The 13,682-nt window shown below is 40.5% G+C and overlaps 1 protein-coding gene across 1 annotated transcript; it reads right to left on the minus strand.

The window, feature by feature from the left end:
* Nucleotides 1–10,171: 10,171 nt before the first annotated feature.
* Nucleotides 10,172–10,522, minus strand: LOC136948518 (G0/G1 switch protein 2-like). Its single transcript, XM_067242510.1, has one exon. The coding sequence runs from the start codon at nucleotides 10,520–10,522 to the stop codon at nucleotides 10,172–10,174; it is 351 nt and encodes a 116-aa protein (XP_067098611.1).
* Nucleotides 10,523–13,682: the final 3,160 nt, after the last annotated feature.

The following is a 13,682-nucleotide window of genomic DNA, read 5'->3' on the forward strand; positions in this document are numbered from 1 at the left end:
TGGATACTCAGTGGTGAATGTGGTCCTTTGAGTGACCTGTCACTATTGTTTCTTTTCCTCTCAGTCAAGGTGCAAATAGATACGTTAGTGACTGGCTGTTAGCCTTGGATTTCTTTTGTCTGTGCCAAGCCAATAAGATACCCGGTCAGGAAAAAAACTAGAAACTAGATGACTATGGAAATTGTCAGTCATTTATAAAGCTGATCCACTTTGAATAGGCCACTTTTAGCCTCAATTCTAAGGCTGGTTGAGGTAGATTTGTAAATTGATGAGCATGTTTTTGTTGAACAGACAAAACAAAAGCTAAAGGGACAGATCAATTTAGAAAGATCTGCAACCCTTCAACTTGTAGGCAGACAAACAGACAAACAGTGTGTTCTTATATCACACCTCTTTTATCATATTTCACAAATATGCCCAGTATACAGTTATAATGCAATACATGATATTTCTATGATTGACTACTCACAGACTTCCTTTACCTTTCCCCAGACTCCCCTTCCCATGTGTCTCTGCTGGCCCTTTACATCGTCCTGGGTGTGATAGCTGGTGGGTTGCTCCTTTGTTGGTGCTGCTGGTCACCTGGCTGGTTTCTCTGGAGGGTTAGTGTCTGTCGCTTCTTGCCATGCTGCAACTCCACTTGTGCCTCCTGTCACCTGTGCGCCCGCAGCTGTGCCCACAAAAAGGATCACCGCCCGGCTAAAGTTACCCCACAAGGACCAATCAACAGCACTTCCATGGGAGTGCTCACCTCAGCCATGGCTAATGCCAATGCTAATGCTAACACTGTGGCAGTGTAGCATAGCATGGCTAGCTACAGTGGTTTGGAGATGAACATGCTAATCCTAAATCCAGACTGCATGGAGGTAGCATTGGCTACAACAATGTAGAGAGATGGAGGCCAAAGTGAATTGAATTGAATGTCTTAAACAGTGTGGTGTGGTTCAAACCTATGTCTTACTCTCCATCCTATTTTATGACTTTATAAGAACATGATGAGACTTATCTTTTCACTATGTCATAAAGAATGTTACAGTAGCCAGAAGGAACGATGCAGGGTACCATATGGGAAGAGTTACTGCGTAGTGAAACATTAGACATGTACTGTGCAGATACCAAATAAGTCTGTTTGACTTTCATATTGTTTTGAACTATTCTATATATTATAAAAAATTTAGGATTAGATTAGCTTTTGTAACTACAATACGTTTCAATAAGGGTTAGTGTTAGGTGTTAGGGTTTTCTGATGGTGACCTGGCCCAAAAAATCTAGGAAAATAAGCCCCCTGTTGTCTACAGCTGCTCTGATCTCCACTGATTCCCCCCAACTTTCCATCTCCTCCGACTTACTGAAACTGACTTGTTGTTTCATTTCCCACATGAGCCCCTTTAGCAGTGGGGTCCCCCCCGGTGTGGGCCAGAAGGGAAATATTTCAGCAAAGTGGATCCTACTTTACCGCTATTGTTTTCACTTGGCTAGGTCATTGGTACAAGGGAAATCACACATACAGTTCTCATGTCTTCCATACAAACGTTCATTAGGATCTTGATCGAGTAGCTAAATAACCTTTCCTGGTTTTCCATCTGTGGCTGTTGTGTAACCAGATTACACAGTACCCCGCCACTCTCTTTTGAGGGATTTTGAGCGGTGACCCCCTGGCTGCGTACAGGAATGCTGTTTCTACCCTCTGGGTTGCTGGGCTGCATAGCTGAGTATGCTCCCTCTTTCTATCTTGGTCTCTCTTGAACAAGAATGTGCACATAGATGCACTCACAAGCTTACTCACATGCGCCATACACACACACACACACACACTGGTCAAATCACCCGGATGCGCCATTTTGCGTCAAGTCCGGGATTGAGCAGGATGTATAAAGTGTTTTAACGCTGGGGTTTTGAAATAATTATGTATGGCATGGCAGTCAGCCCTTGTATCAGGGCCCAAATAGTCACTGCATTACGTGAAGAAAATCTAAATCATAGTGAGTGAGAGTGAGATACAAGTCGGTTGTCAGTGATTTTAGTTCTTACTTCAGATTACTAGCACTAACTTGTGCGTCTGTTGCAAAGTGCATATTCAAAGACAAAGTTTGTATCAATCTGCAACACATGAATTGTTATCTCATTATTTGAATTTCAAAATTGATAAGTCATCACTTTGTGTACCATTTGATATTTGAATGTAAAAATCACAAAATAAAAAAGTTGATTACTTTTAATGGTTAAACCATTTTACATCAGTTTCTGTTGTTTAGCATTGTAATGGTTGGTCTATGGAAGAACAAAATATTATTTCAGAATATTATGTACATATCCTTTAATAGATAAAACAAGGAGGTAAAAAGTATTGGTAAAATATATACTTCTTAGATGGTTGATCACCAATGAGAGCCATGTTGACAATAGGAAGGGCTTGGCAAAGTCTCTCGAAGCCACTCACTATGTCTGTTGTCTCTGTAACCACCGGCAACCTTTCAGGTCAAATCTACCACTTTTTATTAAGAGAATTATCTAGCTTTGAGTCTATGCCTATACTTGTTTGTGTCTTTTTCAATCCATAAATTCATAGAATATTTAAAAATACTTGACAATGGAATGCAGTCACAAGAATTTGTGGGTACTTGGGTAAAAGAAAGCGAGAGGAAACTGTACAAACTGTACATTCTCAAATACTATTATCTGTATTGTTGTCTGTTCTTGGTTATCCTGACATTTAGCATATTTAATGTCAGTGAGACTTAACATATGTACATGACATTAACATATGTAAAAACTAAAACAACAAAAAAGACACGTACACTAACAAACATATAAACGCAAACACACACAAACTATTTTTAGACTTATCTTACTACATGTGGAAGTTGATTTCTTGTTGTTTACTCAACATGTGTTTGCTACCCTATTTTGACACAATGGTTTAACATTGTCTGCTTGGTATCTCTGTGTCCCAAGCCTCCGGATGCTTCATCTATGACTGACTGAGCCATGGGTGCTGACCCTATTAAACCAGGTCAGACATCACTCATCCGCTTTTGTGGTGTAAAGGTAAACACACAACCAAAGACAATGGTACTATATCTTTTGGTTGCAGGAAGAGAAGATAACTTAATTCTAGTCTTCCTAAACCATGAAATAGAAATGTTGAGGTGTGTACCAGGTCCCAAGTATAATGATGTATCTGTAAAACACGAACATTTATACTGGGGCAATGTGTTGCTTAGGACAAGATCTACTCGTGATTTTTTTGTAACAGAATTCTCATTTGTATCCTTTTCAAAATAATGGATTTTTTTTTTTAGCAAACAGTAATTTAATAATAATAAAAAAACATTATACAAATAGCAATATTATATATAATAAAAATAAATATGGCCGGTAGCCTACGTGTACAACCAAAATTCTCTTTCTTATGCTATTATGATAACCAGTTCCATAGACAAACCATTTAGTTGTTCAAAACCAATTCACACACAATGCACACAGTTATTTATAGCTCACAACAATTGCAATGGTTTCCATTCATAAATAGTTATATCAACATTTGCCAAAAGTTGTAAATTGACCACAGTTACATTTTCAACTTTGCAGTTTCAGAATGAAGCCACATTATGTATTTACTTGCATAAAAAGCATGTCTGCATCATGCCTGCAGACACTGCAACATGCATTTTTAACTCTTGATTCTCCCAATCTGGATTCTCAAAAATCTCTCGTCTTTCTGTCTGCAAACTGGCACAGCCATTGCCCTCTGGATCAGAGCTCACAGAGTCTCTCTTCTCAGACAATATGGTGCTACAGGCTGTGGAGAGGAAGTAAAGGAAATCCAGTTTCCAGGAGGCCCTGGCTTTATACCACGCCCTGTTAATGGCCTGCATGGTCACAACATCAAAAATCGCACAGTGCCCGTGATGCAGTTGGTGATTAAGATGTCAGTGAAACAAACAAATACAGATCACTTGAATTATAAATAGGGCACAGTGCCTGTGATGATGTAGGTTACACACAAAGATTTCTGGAATTATAGACTGATTGTGCAGTGCTCGTGATGCAGCTGGTGATGACAGTTCTTCTCATTGAGTTTGGTACCTATATTTCTCAGATCATAATTGAAATTCTCAGGCCTCTCTGAAGTGGGAAACTTGTTCAATCTCCACATCATCTACTGTAGTCTCTTACCACCACAAATATCTAGACATTCAGTCATAACAGAAGTCATAACATGTACAATGGTTGAGCCAGTTTTCATAATTGTAGGCCTAATTCATCATACAGCACTTGCATGTACAGTTCTGCCTAAGAGGTGTTTGCTATGTTTACAGAAACGTTTGTATTTTTTCCTTTGTGCGATGCAATGCATATTGTATTTGTTTACTTGTATTTTCTGTATCACATTTACATAAATACTATATTTGTACGAACATTGTTCCTGTCACTATATCCATGCCTCAAGAAAACGGCCAAGGAGGCTCAAGTGGTAGGAATTGTGCCCATGTCCGTGATGCAGCTGGTGATAATAATGTCATAGCATATTTGCAATGTGCAGGCAGTTTTGACATCAGTAAACACGTTAATTTATGTAACAAAATTCACTGATCTATACTGAATGTATCCACTTTATGTTATTGTTCTGTTAGCTAGCCAGCATTTCATCCATAAAGAAAACCCATTGACAACATCTGATTTATATGCCAGCAGTCAGCACTGCTAACCTGGCCATGTCAGTTTTAAAAGCTTTGATTGAATGCATATCGTCTCAGAGGAGGGCTAGTTACCTTCAGGATAACCGTATGACCAATTTGGCATTAATTGGTTCAAACAATAACATAATCTTGATTGAGATATTGCATAGTTCCACAGATAAGACAAAAAAATCACGTCAGGTACAACATTGTAAATTGTCCCAGGTGCAGTCTGTGATACAAGACAGTGCTACAAATCTAAAATACAGTTGAGACAGTAATAATAATAATAATAAGACTTTATTTATATAGCACATTTCATACAAGAATTGCAGCTCAATGTGCTTTACATAAAATCAATAAAAACAATAATACAAGTGATAAAAGTAATAAAAATAAATACAAAATAAGAATAAAAATTAAAATGTAACTCAACAAAATACAAGCCGCAGTTTTTGCGTGAATCAAAACACATAAGCCGCAGTCTTTGAGGTATCTCGAATCCGTCTTAGACTCGAGCTGCCTTTGCAGTTTCCAAAACATATAACAACCCAGACTAGATGCAATAATAAAATGCAATAATAAAACAATAATAAAACTAATAAAAGTAGTAAAACCCTTCTGAGATAAAATTAGTTAAATGCTTTGGTAAAAAGATAGGTTAAGACAGTGACACCATTTTTTATTTTTTTGCTCTGTATGCCACCACAATGTATTTGAAATTAAACAAACACAATGTATTTGAAGTGCAGACTTTCAGCTTTAATTCAAGGGGTTGAACAAGAATATTGTATGAAACATCTAGGAATTAGAACCATTTGTATACACAGTTCCCCTTATTTCAGGGCCTCAAATGTAATTGGACAAATAACCATAATAATGTATAAAAGGTTAATTCTTAATACTTTGTCAAGAATCCTTTGCAGGCAATAACTGCTTTAAGTATGGAAGCCATGGACATCACCAGACGATGTCCTTTCTGATACTTTTCCAGGCCTTTACTGCAGCTGTCTTCCGTATGCATGCAGTATGCATCCTCGATTGGGTTGAGAGCAGATGAATCAACCTGGCTGCTTCTGTATTCTGTCTAATCAATGAACACTAGTGACCCAGTGCCATTGGAAGCCATTCATGCCCATGCCATCACACAGCGTCGTGTTTTACAGATGATGTGGTATGCTTTGGATCATGAGCCATTCCAAGCCTTCTCCATACTTTATTCTTACCATCATTCTGGTACAGGTTGATCTTAGTTTCATCTGTCCAAAAAATGCTGTTCCAGAACTGGACTGGCTTTCCCCCCCGCAAAGTCTAAACTTGCCGCTTATGAATGGTTTGCATCTTGTGGTGAACCCTCTGTATTTGCTCTTGTGAAGACTTCTCCTTGTGGTAGACTTGCATAATGATATGCCTACCTCCTGGAGAGTGTTCTTCACTTGGCTGGAAGTTGTGATGTGTTTTTTCTTCACAATGGAAAGGATCCTGTGATCATCCACCACTGTCGTCTTCCGTGGACGTCCAAGCGTGGACGTTCCTTGAAATTGGATGTGGATACCCTCAAATTAAAGATGAGAGATTGCATTTTAAGTCCATATTCATTGTTGAACTGTAACTTCAATATATTTTGGTAAACAGCCAAAATAAAAAGAATTGTGTCTGTCAGTGTCCAAATATATATAGACCTAACTGTATATCATGCAGAAAAGTACGGTGGCCGACATGTGCAAACGCGCTGCAAATTAAGAAAACACATGCAAATAGACAAAACACAAGCAAATTAAGAAAACGTCTTCATGAATTTCACAACACATGCGCAGCATTCAGCAAACGCGCTGCAAATACACACAACACAACCATACAACAGCTTGATTTTCGGCCCCACGGAGCGAGAGAGACATATGAGAAGTTTTTTTTGGAAATGGGACCAAAATCGAAGTTTCTCTTTTGAAAAACTGTAAAAGAGGAGGGCCGCATTTAAAATGAAAATAACCTTTCTATGTCGCCTCTTTACTTTGATGTTGGTCCAAACTCTCTTTCGCTCCGTGGGGCCGAAAATCAAGCTGTTCCATTTAGAGGCCTGGAAAACTTCCGTTGTGAAAACTGGATGCAGCGTTTTTGGTTTGCGTGCTTTAGTTTTTTGCAACGCGTTTATGTATTTGCAGCGTTTTTGTTTTGCGTGCTTTCGTTTTTTGCAACGCGTTTATGTATTTGCAGCGTTTTTGCTGAATGCTGCGCATGTGTTGTGAAATTCATGAAGATGTTTTCTTAATTTGCTTGTGTTTTGTCTATTTGCACGTGTTTTCTTAATTTGCAGCGCGTTTGCACATGTCGTCCACCGTAGAAAAGAGATTCAAAGATACCATGAGAAGGAAGGTACATAAGTGCTAAGTAAGTGGCTTCAGGTCACGTGCTTAATGTAGGAGTTTGAAGATGTGCTCAGTTGAACTGGGAGAACAAGTGTCATTCTGGCTGTCCTTCACATGGGAAAACAATGATTGGTGTCCTCCAGGATTCCCTTTCATGCAAGAAATTATGATGATGTGCCCTCTAGAGGAAGAACATTTCATGACATGTCTTCATGAGTGCTGTTCTGTGTAGAAAATGTGATGCAGTGCCCTCTAAGATTCCCTTTCATTGGTCTAAACATGACATTCCATATTAGTGCCCTTCCCTCCAATGGAAAAAGACTGTCATTATGAAGTGCTGTCTATGCTGCTCCTACATGACGTGTCCCATAGGGTGCACTTGCCAGTAGAGAAAATGGGATGCAGTGCTGCATAGAGTCCTCTTACTGGTGAGAAAAAACATGAAGTGCCCAATTAGGTGCTCATCTAATGGAGAAGAGCTCCTTAAGTGGATAAAATGTGATGCAGTGCTGTAAAGGGTGTCCCTACATGTGTGAAAATGTGGGTAAGTACTTAGGAACGGTTCGCTTGACCCGATGTTAGTTTCCTCAAGGATCACAATGACTCTTGCTTAGAGACTTGTTGCTCTTGTGGTTAGTGATAACTGATTTAAATTTTTGTTCTCGCTGTGATATATTGTTTTATTACTGTTGCTTGCTTTTTTCCACAGGTACACTTGCACTTATAGCGGTTCATGTTGTTTAATTGTAACTTGTTTAACTACATGCTCTTATGGTTCTTCCCTTTGGCACTTACTTTGGTTGTTCACAATGTGTGCTTCATGTTTTGGCTACTCGCAATGTTTTTTGGCTATCTTGTTGTTATGATCAGTGACCTATGCACTTTGTAAAGCTCTCTCTTGGAAGTCGCTTTGGATAAAAGCGTCTGCTAAATGAATAAATGTAAATGTAAATGTAAGTGTCCTAAAGGAAACCCCTCCAATGTGTGATGTGGTGCCATGCAGGTGGCATACAATGGACTAAACTTGAGGTTTCCTACAGGTGCTTTGCTGATGAAAAAGCTCATGAAGTGCCCTCTTAGATGCCCTTCCAAGTGAGAAAACATGTTGAAGTGCCTTGCAATAGAGAGAAAACAATCCCAGTGAAGAAAATGTGATTCAGTGCCCTATAGACTTTTGACTCAAATTTGACGCCCTAGAAGGACAGTTGCACATCTCTCTGAAGGGCAGGGGAGAACATTTTTAAAGGAACCTATATTCTTTACCATGGGGCCCCACCAGCACAACAATGAATTAGTATTTTATTTTCCTTTATTGTGTCACATTTGACAACCAAATTTAATTAGTTAAACTATCAAATACAGTTAACCTAATATAATATAACCTAACCTAAAGGGTACATGTATTGAAAAAAAGGGACTGTGCAGATACTAGCCTAATTTATCGACCCCCTTGCAAAAACACTAGTGTTGTCACAGGACTCACTTAAGGAAAGCATACCCTAGAGGGAACATTGTAGGGGAAATTGTAGGGCCTGTCGTTTATCCCAGGGCACCTATATTGCTCAAAATCACATTTAAAGATCCTGTAAAGTGGACCTGGAAACAAGTTTTAAGTTTGCCACACCACAGAATAATGTGTTATTAACTACCCAAATTCTAATGAAAAAATAACACCGACAAGTATGTTAAATTAGGCTTTGAAATCGTGAAAAAATCAGCAGTCTTCTCTTCTTGAGACTGGGGGGGCGTGTCGCCTGAAGGAGCTGAAGCTCCGCCCCTCGCTGCCTAGTGCCTACCTCCGACCCAGATAATGGACGCTATGTCAATGAGTGAAACATACAGATGCATATAAATGAAATGTTCCCCTGAGCTGTAACAGTAAAAATGGACACCAGAGACAGCAGACAGTGAGCTCTCCAACTAAGCTACTTCTAACACATTAGCTACCATTTCACCAAAATACCATCATTCTACACCGAGTAACAAAGTAGGGGGGGCAGGGGGGGTGCCGCCCCTGCCCCCCCTCTCCCCTCTTGAGTGTGTCACTGTCTATGACTAATACTTTATTTTCTTTTGCAAGAGTAGAATATAACAGATTGTATGGTTTAGGCTACTGCAGAATTGCGCCCTGGCACAGCAATGGTATCAGAATCAATTTGCCTGCCAAAACGGAGGGAATGCATCTGTGCATGTCCCATTTCCCGCAGGAGTGCTTTAGCAACTGGTGGTATTAGGATTTGTGAAACGTTAGCCCCAGGAAGAAAAATGCTCCGGTCTCATCTAGTACTATTCAGATAGCCTAGCTTACCTTTTCATCATCTCTCCTTCCATAGCTTCGGCTTCACCTGTCCCAGCCTTGCTGACAGGTTTTACTGAAACAGGTGCAGTCTGTCTGTGCAATAGCCAATGACAGGGAAGTCAAGTGGGGAGAAATCCTCAACATTGCATGACCTTTCACTTGCAGACGTTGCATTTGATTTTACAGACTCAGGCTACAGTGTTTTAGCATTGCTCTCCAGAATTTCTATTTTTAAATATAATCTAGCATTATTAACATAATACGGGTACGTCAGTGTCACTTACATTTCATTGACCCCATAAATGATCATTCATGAGAAAATCCCCACCCACAACTTTTCACCAGAAAGAAGATTTAGGATAGTTACACTCTAAATATCCAATTGTTGGATATTTCTCAAACAGAAAGCTCACTTCATTACGTGCAACATATTCCTTCAGCATGTTGAATACAAATATTTCTTTATTAAGTTGCAAAAAGAGATCATACATTTACAGGATTGTCACGTAGCAACGTAACGTTCTTTGGCACCACTGTAGCAAATGTAACTTGGGAGACTGCACAGCAGCGACCCTGCTCTTTTTCGTTACACGTCTATCAGCAAGACCTTCTAACCTTCCCTTCGTGGAGAAAAGTCGACAAGGGTCATTCAACTTTGCGTCAGGTCACACAAGGCAGCGTAGCGCAGCTCAGCAGTCAGACTCAAATAACGTTACAGTTGACTGTGTTTGCATTCGCTCTCGTCAAGCATTTTCAGTAGCTATTGACGCGCACCAATGAGTTATAAAAGCTGCGCAATGTAACAGCGAAAGACACTTGGAACTTTAAGATGCGTGGAGGCGGTTGGCTGCGTTTCTCTGCACCACCGTCTCCTTCTGCTCCTTGGGTTGAGTGACCTCTTTGGCTACTCCCCCCTGTCTCCCAACTTCCAATTCTGTCTTTCTCTGTTTCTCCTCAGTCTCCAGCAACTTCTGCTCCCTGACCATCAGCTGTGCCAGCTCGGCATCTAATGGTTCGTTGAAGGAAAATAGGTTGCAAACCGTGTCCATAAGACCAAGGACTGTTCCCAGGGTAGCCACCACCGAGCCGATCAGGTACAACTTCAGCATACTTCGGTTAGGTTTCTGCCTTAGCATCTCCTTAGCAAAGGGGATGATTTCGTGTATGGTTTCCATTTCTGTCGAGAGACATCGAGTTATTGTTGTCGGTCCCTTTTTTACATATAGGCTACAGCAGATTATCTTTCAAAATATCGCTCAGCTTAAAGACAATTGACAAGCATTTCTATATTTAAATGCACAATTTACCGTTCAAAGACTGCTACTTACTTGAATTGTGTTATTTAATCTGTTTCTTCTTGGAAGACTTGGGATATCCGAACCTTTGGCGAAGCTTGGTTTGGTCACAATGCGCACGGATGAAGGGGCCTTTTAAATGAAGCTTTACGGGTTGCCGCCCATTCTCTGACGTTTATTGAAAGAGAAGACAAACACGAGTCCCCCACGCACAAGTAAAGTCAAAATAAAGCCAAGATCAATTGAACGTGAGCTACGTGATGAATCCGCAGTTTGCCAGAGTTATTGTCAACGCTTGGTGAGGCGTGTTTGTGTGAGTGATGCGTTAAGAGCTGAAACAAAAGACCTTCGGGCAAACCAAATTATCGGGCTTTGACAGACTTTCTATTAAGTGGATGACTGAAAATAGATAATTTCATTAAAACACCCATTTATTATGAATTAATTGTCGTCATCGGAAATTTGTGGACCTAAGTCATGTCAACTTGATAGCTTTCTAACATCCATTTGATCTATTGTAGTCCCCAATCTTCCTGGAAAAAATCAATAGTTTGAACCAGACTCAAACCCAGTCTCCACTTCTGTCATGTATGTCAGTCTGTGAACTCTGAGACAGACACACATAGTTACAAACAGTGACTAATGACAGCAGGATGGTACAGCTGATCACACAAGCCATTACAAATCATCCTATTCCTTTTCTAATATCCACCGCTTTAACTTTCCCTAACTAATTTCAATATTTACAATGCCTCTGTAAATAGTAGGCCTACTGAAACATTATTTTGCATGTGATTTATGGCTTTTTGTCAGTAATAATATATTAAATTAAATAAAAATTGATCAGTTGCCATATTCACAAAACATCTTAAGCCTTAAAGTAGCTCCTAACTTGCTGATTCAGGAGAAACTCTTAAAAATAAAGAACCAGCTGCTAAATCTGTGAAAAGTTAGGGGTAGTAAATAGCTCCTAAAGGCCGATTTATACTACTCCGACTCCGTTACAGACAGACAGACGGACGTAGTTGGACGGATTCATTAAATTTATAATACTCCGAAGGCTGTGGGTGCTGAAAACAATTCACTGCCAGAAAAGAATAAGTGGCGCTGCACTGCGATGCTAGCTAGGTTATCGAAAAGTCGGAGCAAATTGACAAATTATCAGTTTCATCAATAAAATAAGCACATTTTCAGCAACTACACTGCCCATTTCTCGTCACATACCCCGTGGCTGTGATTGGTCCGTATTAAGAACCGCTTGCGTCAGGGGCGGGGGCGGGGTTGCCGTGACCAACAAGATGAACAGAATCCTTTGACCGCCATTGCTGTAAGTTTACAATTCATATTTCAGCTAAACAGTACATGTAAATCAGCATCTGAATAAAAATGTGACGAGAAATGGGCAGTGTAGTTGCTGAAAATGTGCTTATTTTATTGATGAAATGGCTAATTTGTAAATTTGCTCTGACTTTTCGATAACCTAGCTAGCATCGCAGTGCAGCGCCCCCTACTCTTCTGGCAGTGAATTGTTTTCAGCACCCACAGCCTTCGGAGTACTATAAATTCAACCAATCCGTCCGACTCCGTCCGTCCGTCTGTCCGTAAAGGCCAATTTATACTTCTCCATTTTTACGAAGACGGACACAGGGAACGCCCTCTCCGATGAGGAACTCCCTCTCCGTGCCCTCTCCGAGCCCCTCGGAGAGCTCTACGTGCACCTCCTGATTTTCCTGACTATCCGTCCGTCCGTCATTTTACGGAGACCCCTTGGCTGTGATTGGTCCGTATTAAGAACCGCTTGCGTCAGGGGCGGGGGCTATAAATTCAACCAATCCGTCCGACTCCGTCCGTCTGTCCGTAACGGAAACGGAGAAGTATAATTCGGCCTTAACGGAGTCGGAGAAGTATAATTCGGTCTTTATCAGGAGGTGCACGTAGAGCTCTCCGAGAGGCTCGGAGAGGGCATTCCACATCGGAGAAGGCGTTCTCTGTGTCCGTCTCCGTGAAAACGGAGTAGTATAAAGGCCGAATTATACTACTCCAACTCCGTTACGTACAGACGGACGGAGTCGGACGGATGAGTTGAGTTGATGGGCCGATGGGCCGCAGATGTGATTAGTTAACAGGGTAGATGGAGTGTGTGGACAGGAATGCTGGACCCTGTAATTGAAAACAAAAGGGACAGACAGACAAAGAACAGACAGAAAACGAAGAGGGCAGGTCCAGCCCAGGGACATGACAAAACGCATCATGTACTACTGTGGGATTGGTCACTGGTGTGCAGCAGTCAACACACAGACATAAGCACCCCCCCCCCCCCCCCACACACACACACACACATACTTTCCCCCCGCATTTCTGACCTTCCAAAAGTCTGTGTTCAACCACATCTTTGGCCACATTTTAGCCGACTATACTGTTGAAAGCTCGCTAGTTGTAATGTCTTCTATCTCACTGACCATCTCACCTCAGGATGACCCACTGACACCTTCAGGGTCCATGTGAAATGGTGAGTTGTCATCAGGAGTCCACTGCTATGAATATGTCCAGATATGACCTCTCTGGTGAACAGCTTAGCTGACAGGGCTGAACTTTGCTTTACCATCTTGAGCTGAAGGAAGAATTGCTTACCATAAACTAAATACAATATTGTTTCATATGGTAACCATCTTCTCAAAATACAACTCAGAGTTTCATTTGAATAAAGAAAAGATCAATAAAGAAAAATGTCTGGATTTTTCTAAACCGGATTAAACAAGGTTACAATATGGCTATAAATTTGACTAATCATTTGGACTTGTTTGAGAGTTATGACTATGAATTTGAAGAGAACAAAAGAAAATACTTTTTAATGCAATGAAAAGCTGTAGAACTTGCTCTTCTTATGGTCTTTCAACTGGTCTGCAAAGCAGAAGCAGGACAAAAAGTAACATTTTCAGTAAGCACAAAGAGGTTTTGTCTGCAGCAATGTGATCTGTGTTGCATAGTGATGCACCAGGATACACCATATATAATCTTAACTGGAAGCATATTGAAAGTA

Source organism: Osmerus mordax, chromosome 1 (assembly GCF_038355195.1).
Source record: "Osmerus mordax isolate fOsmMor3 chromosome 1, fOsmMor3.pri, whole genome shotgun sequence".
NCBI lineage: Eukaryota > Metazoa > Chordata > Actinopteri > Osmeriformes > Osmeridae > Osmerus > Osmerus mordax.